Here is a 25,520-nt window from a genome sequence, read left to right on the forward strand (position 1 = left end):
CAGACATTTGATTCACAGGGTTTTAACCCTGGCTTAAGTATATGTGCAGAATGAAGAAGACTGCCCTTAGTGACTGTCATCTCCACACACAATGTCTGTTATTTCATCAAGCCCATGTAAAAGAGCTGGTTCCAAGTCCTTGCCATTCACTCATGTGAGTCCCTGAAGTAGCAGCAAACACCTCGGCAAATTCTGCCATGATGGCTGATCACTCATCATAGGAAACTGCACCCAGGCCTTTCACCAAGAGAAGGGGAAGAGCACACGGGGGCAGAAGATTGCCAGTGCCATGTGATTCTTGTTTAATTACAGGGGGACTTAATAGAGTTTGCTAGTAAACACTTTGTAACCACATGTCCCTGGAGATTACTGTGCAATAATACTTAGTGGACGTAACTGGGATCCCTGATTTAGATGACAGAAATAGTCATTCAGTGCTCTTGTTCCTATAAGGTACTTAACATCCACCCTCTTCTAACATGGCATGGTGATTACTAGACAACTGCTACCCAGAACTCACAGCACCAATCACACTCTGTCCAGAGGCTGAATGCTGAAGTATTGAAGATATGGAGCTGCTTGAAGCTTCCCAAACAAGAATGCACGACAGAGCTAATGCCCTCCTTGAGAATATCAGGAGATAGCCCACCCCCTTTCCTTGTGACATCTACATGACTAACCCAAGAGGGACTGTGGAATCAGCATGGCCTATGCAGCCTCTACAGGGAGCTTTTTGGCACTTGCTCCTTCTAGGGGTGCTTTTCCACCATTTTCCCAGTTAAAACCATCTCCCATTCCCCAGTCATCACATGATGGACCACTGCAATTGACCTGTGCATGGCCCCAGATGTTCCATGACTACCAAGAATGTCAAGCAAAGCTGTGAAAACACACACAGTGGTGATCCAGATGGGAAAGAGTTCTAAATATCACAACTGGAGCAGAGATAATTTGACACCTAGGGAGGAATTCAACATCACACTATTACAATTGTTCTATCAGCGTAAGCCCTTCTGCTTGCCAGATAGAACATTCTTCTCTCCCTCTGCTGTTCTGTTCTGGGAATTCTCTTGGCCACTTAAAGCCTTGCCAGGGTTGGACTAAGGATTTCTCTAGAGCAACTGCTTAGCTGAATCTGGCCCAGACAGATTGTTTTCAGTGGCATCCTTCTGATGAAACTAACCACGCACCAGCCCTCATAGGTAATTCTTTCCTGCTTCCATGGAGCTTGAGTCTTGTCCCAAGATAAGAGAGGGGGGTAGGAAATGAAGTCAAAGGTGCTTTTCGCTTAGGTGCTGGACCTTCGATCATTCTTCCTTGCAACTGAGGCAATTTAAAAGCACAGAAGTTGAACTAAAAGTAACCATAGTAGTAGCAGTGGCAGGAGAGGAGCAACAGCATGACAGAAGTTTGAAGCGATTTGCTGAAGGTGATGCATCTTTAGAATACAATCCTAATTCCACTTGGGATCAAACCCCACTGAATTTAGTAGAGTTTACTTCTGAGCAGACATGGGTCCCATCCACACCATACATGTATACTCTTAACAGTCATGGGTTTCCCCAAAGAATCATGGGAACTGTAGTTTGTTAAGGGTGCTGGGCTCACAGATCTACAGCTCCCAGCAGCTTTAATAAACTGCAGCTCTCAGGCTTCTTCATGAGGGCGAAAGTGGTATCAGCGTACTTCAAATATATGGATGTGACCTTGGTTAGGGCTGTGCTGTTAGTTGCCCTGCAGGAAGAACCAAACAGATACTCATCAGGGTTAGCTCAGTTTAATCTCCTTTGGGTGGATTTTCACTCGTGCGTCTTCTCTTTTTTTTTTCCAGCAGAGAGTAAAGCAAACAAGGGTGCTTTGTTGCGAGCCTGCCACTCCTAGGAGAGGAGCCTGCTGAACACAAGTGTGCAACGGCCACCGTGGCAAGCCAGAGTACTGTGCAAGGTTTGGAGGATGTTCAAGAAGTGACTCATTGACCACTTACATAGGTGCGGTTCATTTCAGGTCAATAGCCCTGCATCAATGAACCACCCTTTGCAATGCTCCACAGCATTTGGAAAACAGGGCACAGAACTGACGCAGTGTGGGAGGCAGGAATGGATGCTTGTGAAGATACGTGAAGACCTTTGGATCTATATGCTGTAGTGCTTGTGTGGGACTAGGAATCAGTCAATAGTTTCTTTCCTGGTGATACTGTTTTAAACAGCAATAGCAGAATAATAATCGGAGGCCAGTGGTGTCAAGAAGCATTCAGATGAAAACTACCAATCCTATTCTTATTGATAGGAAGTAAACCTCAATGAATTCAGCTCTCATTATTTATAAGCAAGCATAGTTAAGATCAAGATGTACAGCTACATCGCCCCACTTGTAGCTGGTGCCCATCGGGACTGGTGGGGAAGAAAGCGGGGAGCCCAGCAGCAGGTGGAGACAAAGCCAAAGACGGGCAGAGCCCACAAATGCCCATTTGGCTCCTCTTCTCCTCCCTGCTGAATTCTACAAGGGTAGCATGAAGACTAAAGAGGAAAAGGCCGACAGCCAGGGCTATCCCAAGTTAACTGGGAGAAGAAACACTTTCATTTGTTTGTCCTGAATTGCCTGCTAGTGTCCTGAACCCCAGGCCTACCTGGCAGCAAGGCAGTATGTCAAGTCCCCAGTCCAAGGTCAATCCATGTGTCTAAAAGTCCAAATGGAAGCATCGTCCCGTAGACATCCAGGAGCATCCAAACCAAGGTCCATCAACTTGGGCAGCTGAGCAGACACATCCCCTCAGCTCTGCTTCCCTTTTGTACTTTGCATGCTGATTGCAGCACCTGGGCTTGATGAGGCAAGTGACCCTCACCTGCTCCAAGCCTACTCTAGCTGAGGCAGGCTTCCTCAAACTCGGCTCTCCAGATGTTTTTGGCCTACAACTCCCATGATCCCTAGCTAGAAGGATCAGTGGTCAGGGATGATGGGAATTGTAGTCTCAAAACACTTGGAGGGCTGAGTTTGAGGAAGCCTGAGCTGAGGAATCACACACCACCTCCCACAGCTAACAAGTCCCACCTGGCCAGCTAGGGAGCTGGGCTGTAGGCCCTTGCCTGCCTCAGCCTCCAGGAGCACCCCTTCCGCTACTCCCTATGCTTCAGAACCCACCGTGTTCATGAGGACAGGGGTCCCTCTGGCTCTAGGGATGGGTCCTGCTGCTCTGGTTCTTATGCACTGACCCCCATCCCCTCGTCATCCTCCATCATCTCATGAGTATTTCCTACACCAACCTCTCCTTCCCCACCCACAGCTTGCCCCAGTGTGTCTCACTCCGGTCTACACCCCTCACCATGATCCTCTCTGTCCTCCTTGTTGTCCTGCCAGTTCATGACAGCCAGTCACTTTCACTGGAAAATTCTGATTCATGCATGACTCAAAACATGCTACCTCTTCAGATTACAGTCTCAGATTCTCTCTCTCTCTCTCTCTTTGTTTGTTTGTTTGTCTGGCTGTCTGGCTGTCTGTCTCTCTCTCCCTCTTTCAAGCAAAATTAAATATGTACACTTATGCCTGTGTGCTAACACATTCATTCATTCATAAATGGATTTAACTCAGATGTTAAAATAAGAAACGGGAGTCTTGTAATGTCTCTATGTGGTTGTGAAGGAGTCCAACTCAAAGATACTAAGAATTATCCCCCTACCTACTACAAAAATTAGTGCCTGGTACTTTGTTATGAGTGCAATGTGCACAAATGTGCACAAATGGTAACTTTAAAGAAATAGCAGGCAATCTGATAGTAAATGAAAAGAGCTAGACTAATGAATGAGATTAGAACAAAACAAAACAAAAAACACAGAATATGGACTTTGATGTATAGAATGATGGGCATAAAAGCTAACTGCTCATGTGGTATTGCAGGTGTGTGTGGCTGGGTTCCCTGTTCCCCGTGACATATAATATGTGTCCTAATAATGGGACCAGAAATTGATAGCTGGCAGAATTGGGGGGGTGGGGGGGTACGGAGTTCCTCTCTGTGGTTTTTCCTGGCAGTGGCTTGTACCAAGGGACCCAGCTTCAATAGAAATGCTCAGAGGCATCGATGTACCTATTTATAACCTTATGAATCCTTTTGTAGCTAATTAGTGGTGCTAACTTTCAGGAGATATATTAATAGCTTTACACATGTAAATACCAATGTAACAGCTCCTGGTCCAACCCTCTCAAATGCCATATTAAATCCAGTATCAATGAAAGAACAAAGAGCCTTTCTTCTCACTGTGTAGTTCTCCCCAGCAACCTCCTGTATCACTTCATGTCATGACCCCCTACGAAACAGAGAGAATGCAGCACTTTCTGTTGTTCATTTGTAGCACTGCTCCAATATACTTTACATGGCCTGATCATGGGAGTCCATATAAGTAGCAACAGGTATGCCCATCATAAGATGCCCCTCACCAACAAAAAAAAAAAAAAATCAGGGTCTATCTTGGCTTGAAATGCGAGGCTTGTGGTTTTGAATGATCAGCAAACCACAATGTGTAGGCTACCTGCGCTTTTCAGATAAAATACACAAAGAGCACAACAAATCCTGGCACCTTGACAGAATACAAACCACAACACTGAGGCCTGCCGATGGTTTGCAGCAACCTGCAGAAAACTGCACAGAGGACTTTGAGCCACTCAGGGAGCCACTGAGCCCAAGTGGCCCACGATGCTGAGCTGCTATCATGCTGGGGCAATTTCAGTTGACATCCACACAGTGGCCATTTCACAGGCAGGGGCTTTTGATGATACCCAAGTACAATAAGATGTGTTTAGGGCAAAGCAGCTGCTCTCCTGTCCCTTCCTTGTTCCAGACAGAACCCTGATATTATTGTAACACATGGCTTAGAAATAAGAGGCTTAAAAGGAATCTATGAGGCAGATACTCAGCTGCTATAAACTGGCAAAATTCCTCCAAAGCCAGTGGGACAGGGTGCCGATTGACATCAGCAGAGATTTTCTTGCTGAGCAGTTGGAAAATGTGAGAAAAAATGATTTAGGTTTCATCAGGACAACAGCAGTTGTAGTTTGCAAAAGTGCTCTTTGATCCCAATCTCATTTATTGTCACAACAAGCCTGCAAGGTAGGACATAAATATATTACCTTTATAGGTGGAAAAACCAACGCTGAAACATTGTAGCTTGCTCAAAGCAACCCACGTTGATCCAAACCCAGATCTCTCAAGACCAAGACCAAGCCAACATCCACTGAACCATGCTGGTCCCTTCATTTTAGCAGACACTTTTGTCTCCTTGTCTGGGAGATCTTTGCTCTGTCATATACAAGGCATAGTTTCAATTCCTGCGCTTGCGTTATGGGAGTGCTTGACATAGCTGTGAGTTGACTCAAGGGTAATTATCTTCTCATCTAGCACACATACTGGATGGTATTTCGGGTTAGGGAACTTATAGAAAGGATTCAGTGGCACATTTCTAGCAAGAGAACAGTTGTTAACAGAAGGAATCAGGCCTACAGGAGAATATATTATGTATGCTAGTGTCATTAAAGATTAGAGATGCATTCTGGGGGAGCCATGCAACAGGTTTCATGCACTGGTTTTGGATCTGAAGAGGAGCTGACGCCTCCATCACCACCACTTCCTTTCCCTAACTGGCTCAAAACAGGGTTTTTTATGGGCACTGCCCCACACAAAATAATGCCACATTTCCTCGGAGGCTAATCTCCGCCCCAATTCAGACAAAGCTCTTGTTTGTTTCGGCTAAGTTTGCAACAGACCTTTTCTGCCTATATGACACAGTCCATCTGCAGTGGAGTCTGAATTGCAAGAGGAAGAGAAGGTTGCGTGCCTTTGTGCTGAGGTTTCCTACGATGGCTGTCGCCAAGTACCTGCCCATGGATTGTCTTAGCCAGAATGAAAGGAAACACAGGAGAATTTGTAAGCTGTAGAATTAAACCAGAGTGGGATGGAAGCCGCTAAGAGCATTAGCCTAGTATTCTACTTCAGGACACAGGGGACTGGGCTTGGTATGTACTGCCATCCGAAGCAAGTTTACTCAGAAGTCCATCCCTCAGACTCAATGGCACTTAATGTCTAGGAAGTGTGCTTAGGACTATAGCCAAATACCTGCATGGCTGGTTATATACCAGTCCCCAAGGGGTAGTGTACCACTTAAGCTTCCCACACTTATAGTATCACAGAGTCGCTTAGAGACCCACATCCACCAAAGAGGATGCTGTCAGGCTAAGATCCGTGATGGGGTTCTGATCCCATGTTGGCGGTAGTAGGATGGCGAGGTGGTGGTGAGTGGCACTCAAAGGACCTCAGTTCTGCTGCTTACTGGCAGATAAAAGAGGGAGTGGCAAGGCAGCATAGAAGTGGGAGTGCAGTGCAAATTCATCAGTAGGAGCACTGAATGGGTTTTGCCAGTGTGTTTGCACTACGCCAACCTCATTGACACTTCATCCCTTCCCATCTTTCTCATGGGAAGCAGCACCAATGGGACTGACCAAACGTCAGCTGAGCACCGCTGCCCCCACCATGCCATCTGCTATTGATACCAACCTGGTAATTTTTTAAAAATCTACATTAATTCCCAAGAGTTCATCACAGTCTAGCACAGCCTTTCCCAACCTGGTCTCTCCAGCTGTTTTGGACTATAACTCATATCAGCCCTAGCAAGCAGCGATGGGAGTTGTAGTCCAAAACAGCTGGACAGTATCAAGGTGGAGAATACTGGCCTAGCAGCACACTTTTAGGGTGACCAAAACATAGGATGGGGCTGCGGAGGTAGGAGCTGGCATGATGCTCAGTGGATGGGATTAGTAAGGACTGAGGAGGGGGGCATTCCTTCTTCACTCCACTTGCACCCCTTTCATTTCTCCCACATAAATGGATGGTTGCCTTTCTGATTCTTTCTTCTTCTATTTATGAATATTATTATTTGTACCTGCTCAGTTTTATTTGTGATCCACTGTTGCATTGTGTTTGTTCATCTGGTTTTTGGGAAAGCTGACTGAATAACGTGTTCTTATTGCATTCATGTAAACTATACAGAGATTTTATTTAATTACTATATTAAGCAGTATAAACATTTTATAAACAAATAAATCCCAATGGGGGGGGGGGGGGAGAAAGAGAAGCACAGTGCTTGTCAATTCTCCTTCAGTGAGAGCAATGTGCACACCCCCTCCACCAGGTGGACAGGTTTCGCTGGCAAGGGCTGCATCTCGCCACAGGTTCTTGCGATATAAGCTATTTCCTCCATGTCTATCCAAAACCATCATAACAAGGGTCTTCCAGTTTGGAGCATGATGATAAACCATCACGTATTATGAAAAGAGGTATGGGCACCACAGCAGAAAGGTGGACATACCCTGTGTGTTTGTGCAGTGTTAGAAGCTGAGATATGAAAGCTAGGACCTAAATGGCACCTTAAACGTAGATTATGGGCACCACAACGGAATGTCTAGATGCACTTTTTAATAACAAGAATACAAAGCTGAAAATGAATGAACTGCAGCTAAAATCTTATATTCATTTTTCACCTGGTATAGTCCTCATCTGAAGAGTGCAAAAAACAAAGCCATGCTTCCCCTGCCTGACGCCCTCCCCCCAATATTCTTAAGAGAGTCTCTTCTCCAGTCTTCAGAGAGTGGCTGGAATTGGGGGGGGGGGGCAGGGGCAGAAAAAGGTCCTCTTTCCCTTCCACTCTGGAGTTTTAATCTGAAATCTTAGGTGCAGTACTGCACCCAGAGCTCAGAAACTGCTTGCACTAATGAAATTCCTTGTTGCGAAATGTGCCTAGAACCATGGGAGTTTCGGACGCTGTGTTTCTGTGCCCTGGCCAATCCAAGTGTTCAAAAATTTTGGTTATGGATTCATTTAAATGGGAAGTTTATTGCTTAAAAAAAAAATAAGTCATTGTACCATGGGGGGGGGGGAGCACAAAGCACTTTGCAAAGTGAGGTGAGGGTACCATTCAGTATCTCAGTGCCACACTACAGAGAGGAGGACAAAGGCACATAAATGTGGCGTGGCAGATTGACTCAGCCAATCTGAGCCAAGTCCATGTTGGCTCAGCCATTATAGAATTAGGAGTGGACCCCAGAGACCTTAAGTTCAAACACAGGCACCCTACCCCAGCCACAAGTGAAAGGGCACACTGCTCTGTTTCTTTCTCCTAACTCTCGTGTGGCTGGTGGTGGCAAATGTGTAATTTCCCCTTTAAGTAGCTGGTTGCGAACACAGCACACAAAATGGACAGGCAGCGCTTAGTGGCACAAGGATGGAGGGATGAAATGCTGGGCCCTGCAAACAGCAATTATCAGCATCCAAACTATTAAGCTCTGGAGAAAGAAACTGCTACTGAGCAGCAGTTGTCGTGTATCTGTATCCTTTTCCCTTGAGAGGAACCCCCTCATCCTGTCCTCCTTTGATTCCATCTTCTCTGGAGAAAAGAGAACTCTGCTCCCCTCAAGGCTATTTATTTACCAGTTCTCTGAAGGTGATGGCGGAGGTAGGTGAGCACCCCATGCCTTTTGTTATTGTGCATCCACGAGGGTCTGATGCTTACTGTCTGCCTCTGCTAACCCAGCTTCCTCTTGCCCCAAAATCCACCGACCCAGCCCAAGTCCCAGGTGTGGCTTCCGCAGAGGGCACCCAGAAAGTTTTACTTGTCTATGACACATACACAGCCTGCGAAACCTAGAACTGCCTGTTCTCAGGGCTGAACTGTGCTGTCAAGGAATGCTTCCTGTGCAATCCGTCTTGAAGAGACATCAGCACCACCTGCTTGCATTGAGAAACCCAGGATCAACAACAGACTCACCAGTGAGCTGGCCAAAAGGAAGAGGAACCTTAAGGGGGGGTGCATGGAACTCCTAGACACACAGGCAGATGCCTTGTACCAATTGCTCCTCTTAGCTCAGTATTGTCTGCACTGACTGACAGTGTCTCTCCAGGTCTTCTTCTCAGCCCTACTGGGAGATGCCAGGGTTGAACCCGGGACCCTCCGAATGCAGAGAAGATGCTCTCCCACTGAGCTAGGACCCTTCTCCAGATCCACTGGCTGCTGCCCTGTTTGATGAGAACCCCATTCGCTACGTGTGCAAAGATGCTATTTGTCATTCAAAGTCAAATTCCAAGGAGACTACCACAAACTGAACTGCCCTCTATCACATAAGCTGCCTTATGCTTCCCCCAGCTCAGCATTATCTTCCTTGACAGGCAGTGGTGTCCCAAGCCAGAGGTCCTCATCTCCCCCAGCCTTGCTCTTCCAGATCCTGAGATGTTATCTTGGGACCTCCTGTGTGCAAAGTGCGTGTCTCTACCAATGAGCGCCGGGCTCTCCCCGAAGCGGCATGATGCGTAAGCTATCAAGGTAGCTTGGGCTAGCTTCCCTTTAATGGAAGGGGCAAAACCCTCACCAACAAAGTAGATGCATGTGTTGTTGGGGGGTGGGAGGACGACAGCAGCAGCAGCACACAGAGTAATAAGGGAATGACAAAATGAGAGAGCGAGACAGCAGCTTGAAATTGCCAATCGCTCTGCTGTGACATAAAATGGGCACCTGTCTGTACCCACTCTATACCTATCTGCCTGTTTCCACTTATTTAAGAAATCCAGATGTGGTGCCTTGGTTGATGATAGATCTCTTTATTTTATTTAAACACATGCTAGTGTCCAGTATAGAATAGTATGAGGAGAGGTCAAGGCTTGGTACCCCCATCAATATGCAAACACACACAGAGAGAGAGAGAGAGAGAGAGAGAGAGAGAGACACGACACGCACATTCCCCAATGCCTCTCTCTTTGAACTCTGCCCTGGGACACCCGCTGATGGGATCCTGCTGACACCGGCGTCTACACACAGGGTGGCACAGGCTGAAGGCAAGAGTGAGTAGACTACACACTGGAGTAGAACGAGGGGCTGCAGAGGGCTTTCCAACCACAGAGCACACAGAGACAATACCGTTGAAGCCCAGCTGTCAGAAAATACAGATGTGGAAGGGGGGAAAGGGGGCCAACGGACTCAGGTTGTCCCCATTTAAAAAGAAAGAAAGGGGGCGGGGGGGGGATAAGAGAGAACCAAAGAAGGAAAAGAGACCTTAAGCCGATCAGCTGCCACGTCCCTCTTGCTGCCTCTGACATTCTGGTCCCAATGCAAAAAGAAGCCGCGGTTCCACCCCCAGCAAAGCAAAGGAGTCTGGTACTTACTGCTGGTGCTCATGATGATCCGGCCCCGTTCTTCTCATTCAACAAAGGGAGGGAAAACTGTCCTTTAAATTCTCTCCGGTGCCTTCCGCTGCCCCCTCCTCCTTTTCGTGGCAGCGAGTCTTTTTTATAGAAAGGGGGGAAAATCCTAAAGGAGAGGAAAAAAACCTTCCCTAGAGAAATATACGTATTATTTCCGTTTGATTCCCGTCCATCCGCAGGTGTCTCCTTGATCGCCCGGGCTATTCTCTCTCTCTCTCTGGGCTTCTGTCTTTGCGCTTAATCTTGGACGGGCAGATAATAAGGTCAGGGGTGGGGTTAAAAAAAGGGAGCGAGAGAGAGGATAAAAGCAGCAGCCTAAGAATCAGCCCGGACCAGGTGCCTTCCCGCCCTCGCTCTGCCCCCCAGCCGGTCTTCCCCCCACCGATCCACCCGGCGCAGCCCCTTCGTGTGGACGCGGCGTCTCCCGCGCCAGGCTCGCCTTCTGGCGCTGGGGCTGTCAGGCAGCGCGCAGCCCGATGCCAGCTCCCGCTCTTCCTACGGCTCCAGGGGGGTGTGGATCCGGGAAGGACGGGGAGCGGAGGGCGGGGGGGGGCGCGCGTCTAGATGCACGCAGCTTGCTTATCAAACGAGCGAGCTGAGCCTCTTCCTCAGTCTCTCTCTCTCCCCCCCCCCCGTTTCAGTAGCGCTGAATGAGCCTCGAATCTCCCCGCGAGGAGCCCCGCCCAGCGCTCACCTCGTTCCAGCCAAGTTTGTCAATAGGAGCCTCTTTCAGGTGCAGCGGGAGGAGTTTTCGCGAAGACAGCGCCTGCTGCAAATTGGGATGAAAGGCGAAAACGGGAGTGGGGGGAGAGAAGGAGGGAAGCGGCGGCGGCGGGTGGGGGGGGGGGTGGAATAGCACCATTGGGCTGGGTTTGTTTCACTGCCGGGAGAAAACGGGATGCTGCCTTCTGCCACCTGCTGGTGGAAATGGGACTGCGCGGGTGGCAGGCGATGCATCCAGTGTGCAAGCGGCAGGGAGAAGGGTTGTGTGTGTGTGTTGTGTGTGTGTGTGTGTGTGCAATTATTTGTTAATGCCCTGTGAAAAATAGCCATTGCGGTTTCTGCGGATAGTCTTGAACATGGGGGTGTCTGTTTATTTATTGGTATGTATTTGCTGGGGGCGGGATGCATAATCAACTTAACAAATTTAAAAGACACCTCTAAGTTGTGTACACAAAACAGTGTGTAACAATTATAATATGCAAATAAAAATCAGCAAATGTTGAAAACAAGCATGCATAACTGAAGTATGTGTTAGGATAGGCTTGTCGAAATAATGTTTGTCTTGGGTGTCTAAGAGCATAAGAAGAGAGTAGAGGGAGAACATAGCCAAACTGTCTAGTAGCCATTGATACACTGATCCTCCATGCAATTGTTCTAATTTTCTTTTAAAGTCATCCAAGCTGGTGTCCATCTCTGCCTCCTGTGTCAGTGAGTTCCATAGGTTAACCACGCACTGTGTTAAGAAGCACTTTCTTTTATTTGTCTTGAGTCTTCCAAAATGAAGCCTCATTGGGTGGCCTCAGGTTCTAGTGTGATGAGAAAGACGGAGGGGGGAAAAGATTTCCTTATCTGCTTTCTCCACACCAAGAATTTATGTATTTCTGTCATGCCTGCTTCTGCTTGCTATTTTTCTAAACTAAAAGGCATCAGATGCTGTAACGCTTCCTCACAGGGGAGTCGATAAAACAGTATTCTGAGGGTACTCACCTAATGTTAATAGGCCCCTTGCTCCCAGTCTGTAAAATGGGAACAACCATAGCCAGGGAACAATTCATAGCAAGGTTCAAAGGCTTGCTCTTAAAGATTAAATTGTGATAATAGTGTATTTCAAGAGCAGTTGTTCTACTTGCTTTTTTAAAAAACAAACACACACCTTATAATCAACAGAAACCTACTAACAAAGAATAAACATGTGCTCTGACAACTCCCCACCCCCACGCCTAGATTAAGCCTGTGATGAGGCAAACAAGGTAGCAACTGCAGAGCATAATGAAGCCAAGATTAACAATAATATTCAGTGACCATATTTCACAGTGTTCTCTTCCCATCTGGAAAAAAAAATTCAAGGGAATGTGGGTGCTTTCTGTGTGGACTCAGTATAAGGCAACTTCTTATGTTCCTAAGTTCACTAAGACTTTCCCCAACAGAATTTGCACTTGTACTATTTCTCGTTTTTAACTTTTTGCACTTTGATATGGGTTGCAAGATAGATTGTTAATGCATCTTGCTAGCAGGCTAGAAGAGCAGCTTTCGAGAACCCCGGTAGGTTAACATAAGAACATTAGAAGTGTCTGCTGGATCAGCCCAGTGCCAGCATCTTGTTCTCACAGTAGCCAACCAGATGCCTATGGTCAGTCTGAAAGCAGGACCTGAGTGCAACAGTGCTTTTCCTGCACAATGAAAATTATCCCAGTGAATGCTGCACAGTCTTGGGTTCTGATTGCCTAAGAGGCTGGAAAGGGGAGTTTAAGCACTGTATCAGAGGAGCCAGGACATGGAATGTTGTACACGGCCTCTACTACAGAGGCAAAAGAAGCTGATCTGAGAGCAAGAAAGTTGGAAAGCTGCATTGCCAATGGTCTAGAGGCCTGTGCAATAGCTGTCAGCTTTCAGATTTGAAAATAAGGGATCAGCAGCCTCGAAAATAAGGGATCAGCAGCCTCACCTGTCCCAGGGACAGTCTAAGGGATATCTAACAATCTGGGATAGCAGCAGGAAGCAGCGGGAAACAGCGCTGGAATAAGGGAATTTCCCGCAAAAAAAGGGAAGGTTGACAGCTATGGCCTGTGCATTACTCAAGTGTGCAGACCAGAGCACAGCTGAGTTTTTCGCTCCATCCCCAACACAGGTGGCGCTTCCAGATGACCAGTTAATTGAGCATTGTTCTTGAATTTATTTGTTTATTTGCAGGGCGCTTAGACGGCACTGGCTATGTAATGAACATTCATTCTGTTCCCTTTGCCAACACAACCCATCATCCACACAAGCACAAACCTGTATCAATGGCAGTATACTGCTGAAATTATAGAACTTGATGGCAGGCTGGTAAATCTGCTGGGCAGGCAGGTCCTTTTCTTAGGTAAACTTCAGGTGGTGCGTTGCCATGGGAACTAAATGATTAGATGATTGCTTCTTGATACAGGAATGGTTTTTGAGGAAAATTTGATTGGAGAAGCAGGTAGTAGACCACCTTCAATATGAGTAAGGGCAATATGATCTAGGTATCCAAAGTTGTAGTTTGAAACATCTTGAGGGATTCAGGTTGGGAAAGGCTGGCCTAGATGTGCCCTCAGTCAGATTCAGCAGGGCTGTTCTTAAGTTTTTATGGAAACAACAGCAGCACAATTTCCAGGAGGAGCTGAAGAAACAACAAAGAGTGTCACTTTAAAGACTAAGAAGATTTGTTATGGAGGAAGCTCTTGTGCATCAGAGTCCACTTCATCTTCACTGTCATCAGATAAGGACTCTGGTCCATGAAAAATTATGCCATAATAAATCTGATAAGTCTTTAAGGTGTCGCTCTTTGTTACTTTTACTGTTAGATGAATAGCACATGTAATTTAAGAGAATTATTCAGCATGAAGATAAAATATAAGAAGAAACATAGTGTTCTGCATCAAGGAATGACTAAGACAGCCTCCAACTGTTCACGGGGTAAGTGTTCTCCCGTTTACACTTTGCTGTTGAGTTATTATTGCAGACTGACCTAGAAGAAAGGCTTCGGGATGGGGCCGCTGCTTTGTAACTGCAAACAGTAGCTTCTTTGTTTCAATGAATGGCAAGGGAGGGCTCCATCTGATGTCGCATTTCTCTGCTTACAGCCTGAAAAATGTGCAAAGGGAATTGGCCAGATAATGGCCACAGAGGTCTCTTACCTAGGGTAGAAGATGAAATTTCCACAAGTGCAGCTGTCAATTACATGACAACCTACACCTGCTGAAACTCCCCCTTCCGCACAACTGTGAAAGGTGGAGGGGCCCTGTCCTCTTTTTCACATGGTCACTCTACTCTTGACTCTGTCTTCTCACTGGTTTCTAGGACTCTTCTGCCAAAATCAGCCACTTCTCGCATTACTCAGACTGGGAGATGCTTGCCCTTAAACCCAAACACTGGCTTCCTATCTGCTCCTTTGTCCAGTACAGGAACCTGGTCCTTACTTTCCTTGGACACGACCTTTGCTTGTCTCTCTGCCTTCATATCCTGAGAGCCCAGTCTCTGCACCTTCACTCCACCAACCCTGATAGCAGCCACAAGGGCTTCTGTTTCCTCTTACAAAACTTTCCCCATCCTGCTTTGAAGCATTTATGGTTTGAACTCTCCAATGGACACTTCTTGTCATGTCTTGGGCTTCCTTTAATCCCACCTCTTCTAGAAATCCTGGGGCTTAACCTGTTTGTCCTTGTTTCAACTAAGCCTATATGTGACGGCATCTGTGCATATTTCCCCCTCTATCTTCCTCTCTTCCTCTCCCTCTGTTATCTCACCCTCTGTCAAAAATCAGATTATAAACTCATTTTGTTTACCTCACTCCACAAAGCATCATGCACATTGATGTGTACTATTCACATACATGTAGGCAAGAACAAACCATGCACCTTTATACTGCAGGAGTGGGGAACTTGTGGTCCTCTAGATGTTGCTGGACTCCAATTCCCATCAGCCCCAGCCAACATGGCCAATGGTCAGGGATGATGGGAGTCATAGCCCAGCATCATCCAAAGGGCCAGAAGTTTCCCACTTACTATAAAAACATGGGCCTGAAAGATCTGGAGAAGGTCTTTGGAGATTTGTCAGATGTTTGTTTCAGACTTAAGTATGACAGTTTTTGCATTTAAAAAATGCATGCATTTGGCCATTCTCTGACTACTTCCTTATATGCGATTTCAAAACATTATCAGAAAATATAGTGCTGAAGAGAAAAACAGTAAAAAATCAATGAAATTTGCGAGCTCAAACTGACAGGTGTGACAACTGGTCTATCCAGCAAAAATGGGCAGAATGTTCCATGCTTCATCCAGTATGGATCTAATTTTCCTATTGCAGCCTCCTCTACATAATTTGCTGGTGTCTGGACCCTGTTCTTGGGCAGCCGAGATTACTAAACTCATCCCTAGAAAACAGATCTTTTCCAGGCAGCCGAGTCTGAAATTATCATGAAACAATCGCTTATTTGTGAGCAGACTCTCAGTAAGGAGACACAGATTTTGTTGCTGCACACATACTTTGTGCATAAAATTAAGCCAGACAGTCAGTAACAACTGCGTTCTTTTGGAACTAGTATAAGCAATGCATGAGCTCAGTTTAGAGAGAAACTGTCATGGCTTTCCATAGCTAGTTATAAGCAAGCTGCATTGCACAGTCCATAAAATATGTTATTAGAGCAGCATTGTTTTCAAGAGAACATAGTTTTCATATTTCTAACAGGAAGAACTGGGAATTCTAGGCAGCTTGTCAGCAAAGTAAACAATGGAAAGAAGTCTTAATGAGAGAGATGCTAATAAAGCAACACTAATATTTTGGCACAAGCAATCTGTTTGACCAAAGGGAGTAATACCCCACTGAGAGGAAGTCTGGAAACCCAAGAGTCAAAATGCTTCAAGGGACTCATAGCCGGATCCTGTGCATGCTTACTCAGAAGTAAATATCACTGTGTTCAATGCAGACCCTCCAAGTGTCCCTGTTTTCCAGGGACAGTCCTGGATTAACAGAAGCTGTCCCGGTTTCTGATTTGATCCTGGAATGCCCCACATTTCCTTAGGATGTCCCTATTTTCTTCAGAGAAATATTGGAGGGTATCATAGGACATCCCTATTTTCATCGGATAAATATTGGAGGGTATGGAGTTATCCAATCCCCGGGCTATCTGAAGCCAGCCCTGTACCTGTATAGGGAAGAGGTTTAAAATGTTTTATTGTGTTTTTATATATGTTGGAAGCTGCCCAGAGTGGCTGGGACAACCGAGTCAAATGGGTGGGGTGTAAATAGTAACATTATTTTTATGGAATAGGACGTCCCTATTTCCTTTGGAGAAATGTTGGAGGGTATGGCAGTGGGATTGCCCTGGTAAGTTTACACAGAATTTGAGACAGTAGGAATGAGGGAGAATTTAAATTCAGTTCGTATTTAAAGGCAAACCAACCTGATTTGCACTTTCAAAAACAATATGAGAACCAAATCTCTGCTGGGCTTCGAAATGCCTTTGAGGATACCATGGCCCAGTTTGCTGTGACATTTCCTGAGATGGAGGAATGGGTATAGGGCTATGTTTGGATACAATTGGATGGCATTTCGAATCAAGATGGCAGACCGAACCCGCCAAGACTACACTGATTTGGACATCTCTGAAGATATTGCAACTGCCACACCCACTGGCGGAGGAACGGGGGGGCAGGGGGAGCGCACCGCCCCCAGCACCATCAGGGAGGGAGGTACCATCACAGCTGCCCTCCAAATGCACTGCATGTACCCCCACCGTGCTGGGTGCCATGCCCCAGCAGGCAGCGTGCCATACCCCCGGGACGCACAGCACATCACAGTGGGCAACGTGCCACCCCCCGGAATATGCGCCGCCACCCCCCAAGGATGCATCCCAGCCACACCCCCGCCTGCCCACTGCCCCCCCCTTGGTGCCAGAGCATGCAGCTTCGCCACTGACCACACCCCACTGGAGGAAGGGGACCTGGCGCTCTCCAAAGCAGATGCTACAGAGAAGCAGGCTGTGTCAGTGCATCATGAGTGGGAATCCAAGGGCTGGCAGTGTTTCCTACTTCTCCAGATGTATGTTTTACTTTGGGGGTTTTAATTGCTGACAACATTAGGGGTAGATTCCCCCCCAATCCTCCGGAACAGATTTAGGGTGTGTGTGGGAGAAGAAGAGGGAAACTCCCATTGTGCAAGCAGGCCTTGTTCCATGCGTGCAGCTGCTTCTTTGACTCCTGCCCTAGGGTTGATTCCCACAATGGTTTGGAGCTGCAGCTGGGTTAAATCCTGGCCAGACCTGGGTCAGGTGGAGGGGTTGTGTACAGCCTTTGAAAATACAGACACACATATATTTCATTAAATTTCCAAATGTCAGTATGTTTTGCCTTCTAACAATTCCTGGGTAACATAGGGTGCTTTCTGCCAGTCTAATATATACTGTGGAAAGTGGATTGTCTGTTTTTCTGTCCATCTGTTCTCTAAGCAATTGGCCACCTTTCATGGCCAAACTTGGCACTCTGGTTCTGAAGATGGAAGAGCTTGTTTTCATCTATGTTTGGAAACTGCTGGATGTCAATTTGAAACAAGATGGCAGACCAAACTGTTCCAAGCTGAATAGATTTGGATGCCTCTGAAGATATTGTTGCTCAATTTGGCAGAATGGTTCTTGAGTTGGAGGAGTGAGTTTTGGACTATGCACCTTTGGAAGTGAAAGAAACTGTTATGGGCACCACAAAATACCTCGGTGCACAGATAAAAAACAGGTGAAGCTCAGAATATCCTACAGCACAGCTACACACATCCAAAACAACAAAGCACAGAGAAAAACAGGCTCCCTACTCCACAACTCCCCCTCCACACACCCAGTCAAAAATTGGGAGGAGCAGGTGGCCTTGCCAAGTGGCAAAGGATGCATCGGGGGGTATTGTGGTGCCTATATGTGCCACATTGATGACCCCACGTACACCCAAACTATTCCCATCTTAAGCTCTGAAAATCCTTGTGAAACCACCATATGTCTTTCATCTTTCCAGGAGACTTTTGGCTGTTTACCCTGCTATTTTGCAGAGTCTCTGTTAAGAAAACACAGACATGTAGTCACAGCACAATTTTGGCAAACATTTAATTTTTCTCTATTATTACTGGAGTGACTTTATCACGAGCTCTGTTAGTCTCCTTATGTTCCTCTCATTGTTTTGCAGAGAAACTAAAAATCAAAGTCATTCCTGCTCGATTTGGGGTTTATTTTGTTCCTCAATGTTAGGACTTGTTTCTTCACCCCATATTCTATATTATTGACATTCTACTGCAGAGTTTTTGTGGGGGTTACCAAGACAATGTGCAGTGTTTTTGTCCACATTCAGTCTGTGCTATGTCATAAATCATTTTATGTTTACATTTTTATCCCACCTTTCCACCCATAAATTCAGAGAGGAGTTCTAACCTTCCTACAAATCTGGCCAGATAGGACTCAGCTATACAGCTGCAAATAAAACATTTTAAGTGTGTTTTAAGTATGCAATGTGACACTTGATAGTGATGGTGAGCCTTATGGAAAATTCAACGCATTTTTAAAAAACGCTTTAAAAATGCATTTTCAAAACGTTTTTTATATGTGTAGATTCCACCTAAGTGCAGTCTTTCTCAAGTTGCTGCCCTCCAAAGATTTTAGACTACAACTCCCATCAGCCCCAACTATTATCCATGCTATCTGGGGCTGATGGGTACTGGAGTCTAACAATATCTCAAGGGCACCAGGTCAAGGAGGCATGGCAGGGGCCATGCTTGCCGTTTAACCATGTAGTATAGAGGACTTGTGTGATTTCATCTTGATTGCTTCTAGTCTTTGACAACACACACCTCTGGAAATGGTTAGTTAATCTTTTGTAATCTTTTGCCCTCTCTTTTTCTCAGAACAAGCAGTGTAGATGTGGCAGGGCACCATCCAACTACCCAGTTTTAGACTTTTATTTTGAAATGGACTAGACTTTTCTTTCCCCCTAACTAATTTGTTAAATAAATGTAGCTAGGTCTTTAAAATCAGTGTTGAGAAAGATATGCATTCTTCCTGGATGAGTTTAGCCTTGTCTAAAGAATCTGTGAAGCCTAGATGTTTTGGGGAGGTTTGTTTTCATTTTTGTCCTCTGGTAATGGCTATCCTATCCTGTTCTCAAGTTAAGAGTGCAATACAAACGTTGTTCCATGTTTTCTATGCCAGCCTGAAGCTGGCACATTGATCAGGCCCAGATTGGCTGACCCGCACCCCTGGTCCACCTCTGGAACATCTCACTTCATGTCTTCCCTCTGGCTGCTACTGATGGGCATCTCACCAATGGCACTTCCACCCACAGTTTGTGGCATACTGGAAGAGTGATGCTTGTCTCAGTTGGTGGGAGCCAGAGGGAGGCCAGCTTAGCCCAAAATGCTGGGCTAGGCAGAGGGACACCTCCACCCAATCCAAACCCCCTCCCCAACCCAGTGCAAGGGGAGGGAGTTTCGGATTGCTCTGTCAGACTTCAAATGTCCCCAAAGGCCTGACTTTCTCAATACTTTGTGGATCTGAGGTATCGACATTAACACTGGTAACCATAATTTCACTTTTTGTCCACTCAAAATGTACCAGATATGCCAGGAAAAGATGAGAAGTTTGAGCAGCATAGTCTGTGTTGATAAACAGACTAGGAGCATCCTCACAGCAAGTGGTATAACTTGCTCACCGTCACTGACTCATTCTGGCGTTCAGATTTTTCTGTCTCTCTTGATAACTGTGCATCAGTCTAAGAACGAACATGTGCTCTTTTCTCTATTAGAAATCTCAAACTCTTAACATCTTAAACATTAATGGTGTTCTATGGGCAGTCCCTGTTCTGTAATGTACTGAAGTCAGAGTGTGTCTTGCGTGGGTCTGTCCCCCATTATTCTTCTCAGTACGTAAAGGCTATGATTTTTATGATCTCTGAGGATGCTGCGGCACAGAGAGCCATATGTGCTGGAGGTGTTTGCAGGAACCAAACAAATGCTTGGCATAAGTATCTGCTGCCCTCTGTTGACTAAAAGGAAGGATAGGATCTAGAAAGATGTCATTTGCCTCATTTTTATTCTTGCATTATTCAGCAAAGATGTTTTCTTATTATGCCAGGGTAATGAGTTTTTAAAAATGACAAAGTGAAGCTTTTCATGGAACATTAGTGAAATAATATGGAAGATGTTTGAATTATTAACAAGGGAGAGTTTGTGTTATTCAGAATTGTGTATGTTCTCTTAGTGACAAATTATTATTTAATATAGTTATATCCACCCTTTCTCCCAAGCTCAGGCTAGCAAAGGATCTTTTATCACCAATTCTTGATTTTACAGATATTAATAGTTAGAATCATATAACTTTACAGTTGGAAAGGACCCTGCGGGTCATCTAGTTCAATCCCCTGTAATGTACAAATCTCTAGATCATACATGACAGATGGCCATCCAACCTCTGCTTAAAAACATCCATGGAAGATGAGTCCACCACCTCTCATTGGAGTCCATTCCACTGTCAAACAGCTCTCACTGATGTTTAGTCAGAATCTCTTTTCTTGTAACTAGAATCCATTGGTTCGGGTCCTAGCAGGAGAAAACGAGCCTGCTTCACCCTCCTTGTGAGAGTCGTTTATATATTTGAAGATGACTACATTGCTCTGGTTTGCCAGAAGCGGTTTAGTCATGCTGCCCACATGACCTGGAAGCTGTACGTTTGCTCCCTCAGCCAATAAAGCGAGATGAACGCCACAACCCCAGAGTCGGTCATGACTGGACCTAACGGTCAGGGGTCCCTTTACCTTTACATTTTACAGTGGTACCTTGGGTTACAGACGCTTCAGGTTACAGACTCTGCTAACCCAGAAGTAGTACCTCAGGTTAAGAACTTTGCTTCAGGATGAGAACAGAAATCGTTTGGCGGTGGTGCAGCAGCAGCAGCAGGAGGCCCCATTAGCTAAAGTGGTGCTTCAGGTTAAGAACAGTTCCAGGTTAAGAACGGACCTCCTGAACGAATTAAGTTCTTAAACAGAGGAACCATTGTATCATATCTCCTCTCACTCTCCTCTAATCAAATCTCCAGCTAGTCAAGGAACTTAAGACAATGTGCAGTCAGTCATCAGGGTTAAACTTTGTTGATTATAAAAGCAACAGTGTCAGCTAACAGGTAGAGGCACTAGTCCAATAGATGGTGCTGTTTCAATGCTTAGCTGTGCTTCTGAGTCTTAACATAAGAACATAAGACAAGCCTGCTTCCTCCTCCTCCTCCTCCTCCTCCTCCTCCTCCTCCTCCTCCTCCTCTTCTTCTTCTTTGGCGATCACTCGTAGCCGAGTAAGACTGTCTTCCATAAACATGGTTTTAACAATGAGTCCATACGTAAGTGACTGTGGAGGCCAGTTCTGGATCCACACATCCATCCACAGTGGGGGCATAAGTTTCTGGATCAGGCCAAAGGCCCGTGTCCTCCAGTATCTAGAGGCCCACCAGAGTCCCACAAGCAGAACATGAGCACAACTGTCTCCCCATCTGCAGTTCCCAGCAACCAGTACTCATACTGCCTCTAACACAGAACGACTCTTATGCTATTGTTTCAAACTGCAGATACTTAACAGAGTTTGCTCCTCTAAGTGTCACAACAGGGTTTTCCCATTTTTCATTTTTAAGAGAATCCCTGTGCGCTGGAACCTTAAGAGACACAGTGGCATGCAGCCACTTTCAAGGATTAATGCAGAGCAAAACTTGACATGATATGAGAAATCCACAAGCAGCATCTCTGTCTTTTTAAAAGCAGAGCCCGAGGAAGGGATTCAGATAAGGACCAAGAATGGTGTTTAACCTTTACCCCCAGCTCTGTTTAACTAAACAAAATCCCATCCCTCTTCCACCTCCAAGCTATTTGTGGAACTTGCTAATTTTAATAAAAAATGATTTGTCCCTAACCACTGTGTTGATCTTAGGTCAAATGGTGTCCTGTGTGAGGAGTTGCTTCAGCATTTCCCTTTGCTTGTTCTACTTTAAAATACTTTTTAAAAAACACATTGCAACTTCTTTCACAATGGTGGCATATGATTTTGGATGTAATTGTTCCCTGTCACAAAAAATAATAATGATCCATTTGCATGCAGACATGCATATGACCACTTGTAAATTCACTGTTTGTTGAATGGGCACTGAGGTGGTAAATATTCCTGTAAAATAAGGTAAAGGTAAAGGTACCCCTGCCCGTACGGGCCAGTCTTGACAGACTCTAGGGTTGTGCGCCCATCTCACTCAAGAGGCCGGGGGCCAGCGCTGTCCGGAGACACTTCCGGGTCACGTGGCCAGCGTGACATCGCTGCTCTGGCAAGCCAGAGCCGCACACGGAACGCCGTTTACCTTCCTGCTAGTAAGCGGTCCCTATTTATCTACTTGCACCCGGGGGTGCTTTCGAACTGCTAGGTTGGCAGGCGCTGGGACCAAGCAGCGGGAGCGCACCCCGCCACGGGGTTTTGAACCGCCGACCTTTCGATCGGCAAGCCCTAGGTGCTGAGGCTTTAACCCACAGCGCCACCCGCGTCCCTTCCTGTAAAATACACACAAATGCTGGTGCAATGTTAGCCATGCAAGTCAGTGTCAGCTTTACAGTGGAAGACAAGCTCTTTCTACTGTTTCAGCTGCTGATGGGATAGCTGAGTAGGTAGTCTGGACAGGAGCCAGTGGGTTGCCATATGTCCTCTTTTTCTAGGACACATCCTCTTTTTCATGGGTCGAGTCGTCACAGCCAGGGTGGGATTTAGGTTTGATGAGGCCCTAAGCTACTGAAGGTAATGGGGCCCTTTATATGTCCAGCTGTCCTTTGTCAACAACAAATTGTTGCTGTTTTTTGTGTTGAATATATTCTATATGGTAATTTATGGACCTAATAGGTATCTAAAGCCATTTGCACGTAACAAAATATGCATTTTATCAAATAAATTGTTGAACCGAAATACAATTAAGAAGTATATTAATAGTGAAATACAATTAAGAAGAAGTATATTAATAGTGAAATAATTAGGTATTATATATAGAAATGAGCAAACCTGTGATATTTTAGGGAGCAGGCTAGCAGGCAGGGCCCATTACTTACGTCATAGGAGCCTACACAACACAAAACACTGTTGCTATATGTAGGTTTTATTTTTTATTTTTTTTATCTTATATTTTGAAAATGTACATCCAGGTTTTTTCCTTTAATTTTTTGGGGGGCCCCCAAGAGAGTGGGGCCCTAAGCTATAGCTTGTTTAGCTTATACGTAAATCTGGCACTGGTCACAGCGATCCGTAGTTAAAGTAGAAGTTGGCAAATGTCAAAATATGGCAACCCTACCCCAAGCTTAGCAGCCCACACACCTGCCCCTAAATCCAGCTCCTGTCAGTCCACCACATAGTGATGCTTTGAAAATGGGGGCTTGAAGGAAGGTACTGTGTTGGTGGCTTGAAAGCAGATCGTTGAAGCAGACTGGCTTCTGTGCTTGGATATGACAGAGCCAGGAGCAGAGCCTGGTGTTGCCTTCGAACTGAAGCCTTTGCTCCTCCTGGCTGCAGCTGTATGATTCCTTTTCAAGCTGGACATTTCAAGACCCCCCACTTGAACAATTCTGTACTGTCCATCTCTAGTGATCTCTGCTCAAAAGGGAACTGATGTTCTCACTGCTGCTGTGAACTTCCCGACACTCAGGAAAGAGGAAGCAAAACTCTCTTTTTTAAAGCCCTTTCTCCAGAACTGTCATTTTGCCATCTTAGCCCAAGTCTGGGGTTTCTGAACATTTTAAGATATTGACACATAAACAAACAAACAAACAAACAAACAATATCATATTCAGTGCTTTACCGAAGGGGCTAAGTTGGAAACTAATGCAAGGCAGCCCAGATCCAATTAAAGCACTTATTGAAATGTTTCCCCCCATGTTTTTAAAAACAGAGAAGTAAAAGAGAAAGTCTATTCCACCGCTGTTTATTAGTGTTGCAGATATTTTTTTTTAAAAAAACCTGCAGCTAGAAGGTGTTCGACACTGTGGAAAGTACAGATTCCCCCAAAGAAACCCACAGATAAAGTACAGAGGACCTCCCCCTGTTCAGACAGCATATATTCCAGTAACAATGGGCCTTTTGACTGCTTGGCAATGGATTGTAGAATATAGGGAACGAGATGAAGGTTTATTAAGTTATTTTAATGAGGGTTGTTGGTATCAAGTCTGTTATGTACTGAGTTGAATAGGATCCAAAATGCAGCAGTCTGATTGGTCCTAGAACAGTAGGATTCAGAATGCAGCAGTATGATTGGTCTGCAGGAGCCACCCAATCCAGCTCCAGATGGAAGTGAATCCACAACCTGATTGGCCTACGGGAGAATTCTGGAATTAGCCAATCACGTGCAGCCCATTGTGTAAACAATGTATATAAAGCAGATACTTTGGGGGAACTTTCATTCCTCCTCACCCTCCTCACCACTGTGCTGAATAAAGAGCATGAAATCCACTCTCAACTCCGAGTATATTTCAGAGTCCTTTATCGGAATTCCTGTCGGGGATTTCTAAAGGAAGGAATTGCCTTCATCTGGGAACAAGAAGTTGCAAGCAGTTTCCATTCCCAGTAGGCCCAGATATTTATAATCTGACAATTGACTTTTATGACTTTTATGACTGAACAAATTCATTCCCCACACCCCCATCTCTAAACAGAACTGTAGCCACCAGGAGAACAATATGACTGAGGTGACTCGGTGTTTTATTTGATGCCAGGGCACACATTGTGCTTCAACACATCAGACTAAGCACATGAACCTACTACAAGGACTCCTGTCCATCTGTTCTGGAAGTGTCTGGATGCAGGACAGAGCACCAAGTAAGTACATAAGAATATATGGTGTGTATGTACATATATGTGCATAAGAATATACAACCATTTGTCATGGATGCTTTAGCTGAGATTCCTGCATTGCAGGGGTTGGACTACATGTCCCTTGGGGTCCCTTCCAGCTCTACAATTCTATGATTCCAAGATTCTATATTTCTAAAATAACCTAAAACATTACTGTATGCTCAATATTTTAAATGTATATTTTATATTCTTTGTAAACAGTTTACAGGTTTTAATTTACAGTTAAGCGGTTATATACATTTACACACACACACACACACACACACACATTCTTTCATTGGTGGACATACACCATCTATTTTGCCTGAAATCCTATGCACACCAAGTTGGTAACAAGACCCACTGGACACAATGGAACTTTCTTCTGAGTAAATGTCATAGGACTGTACAGTTGAGTGTTCTATTTTACAATATATTGGAATTGTTGAAATGCTACTGTCCATTTAGAAAGCAAACTTCGGAGGAAAGAGAAGTCTGTGTAAGGGAGTGGGGAAAGATAGACCAGTCCTCAGTGAATGCATCAGGTTCCATTTACAGTGCTAAGGGGTGTGTGTTCTTGATAGATCAGTTAGTAGAGCCTGAGACTCTTAATCTCAAGGTCGTGGGTTCAAGCTCCACGTTGGGCAAAAAGATTCCTCTGAACTAGATGGCTCTCTGGGTCTCTTCCAAC

At 45.4% G+C, this 25,520-nt stretch overlaps 2 protein-coding genes across 16 annotated transcripts in view; one reads left to right on the plus strand and one right to left on the minus strand.

Annotated features, from left to right (window-relative positions):
* The window catches only part of ABLIM3 (actin binding LIM protein family member 3), a 140,532-nt gene extending 129,451 nt beyond the window's left edge, over nucleotides 1–11,081 (minus strand). For 4 of the 15 annotated variants that reach the window (XR_013391886.1, XR_013391893.1, XR_013391883.1 and 1 more), the window contains exons 1-2: nucleotides 10,926–11,079; nucleotides 10,193–10,337 (exon numbers count right to left, since the gene is read on the minus strand). Coding sequence is in view for 1 of the 15 variants with exons in the window: in XM_077924453.1 (XP_077780579.1) it covers nucleotides 10,193–10,205 (13 nt within the window). In the remaining 14 variants the exon portion in view is untranslated. Of the gene's footprint in view, nucleotides 1–10,192; nucleotides 10,830–10,925 lie in introns of those variants that run through there. The other 11 variants (XR_013391896.1, XR_013391894.1, XR_013391892.1 and 8 more) reach the window with 5 other exon arrangements.
* IL17B (interleukin 17B) overlaps nucleotides 1–22,295 on the plus strand; it is a 257,212-nt gene extending 234,917 nt beyond the window's left edge. The window contains exon 4 of the transcript XR_013391897.1: nucleotides 22,151–22,295. The gene's annotated coding sequence lies outside the window, so the exon portion shown is untranslated. The remainder of the gene's footprint in view (nucleotides 1–22,150) is intronic.
* Nucleotides 22,296–25,520: the final 3,225 nt, after the last annotated feature.

The sequence above is a fragment of the Podarcis muralis genome, chromosome 2, assembly GCF_964188315.1.
Source record: "Podarcis muralis chromosome 2, rPodMur119.hap1.1, whole genome shotgun sequence".
Taxonomy (NCBI): domain Eukaryota; kingdom Metazoa; phylum Chordata; class Lepidosauria; order Squamata; family Lacertidae; genus Podarcis; species Podarcis muralis.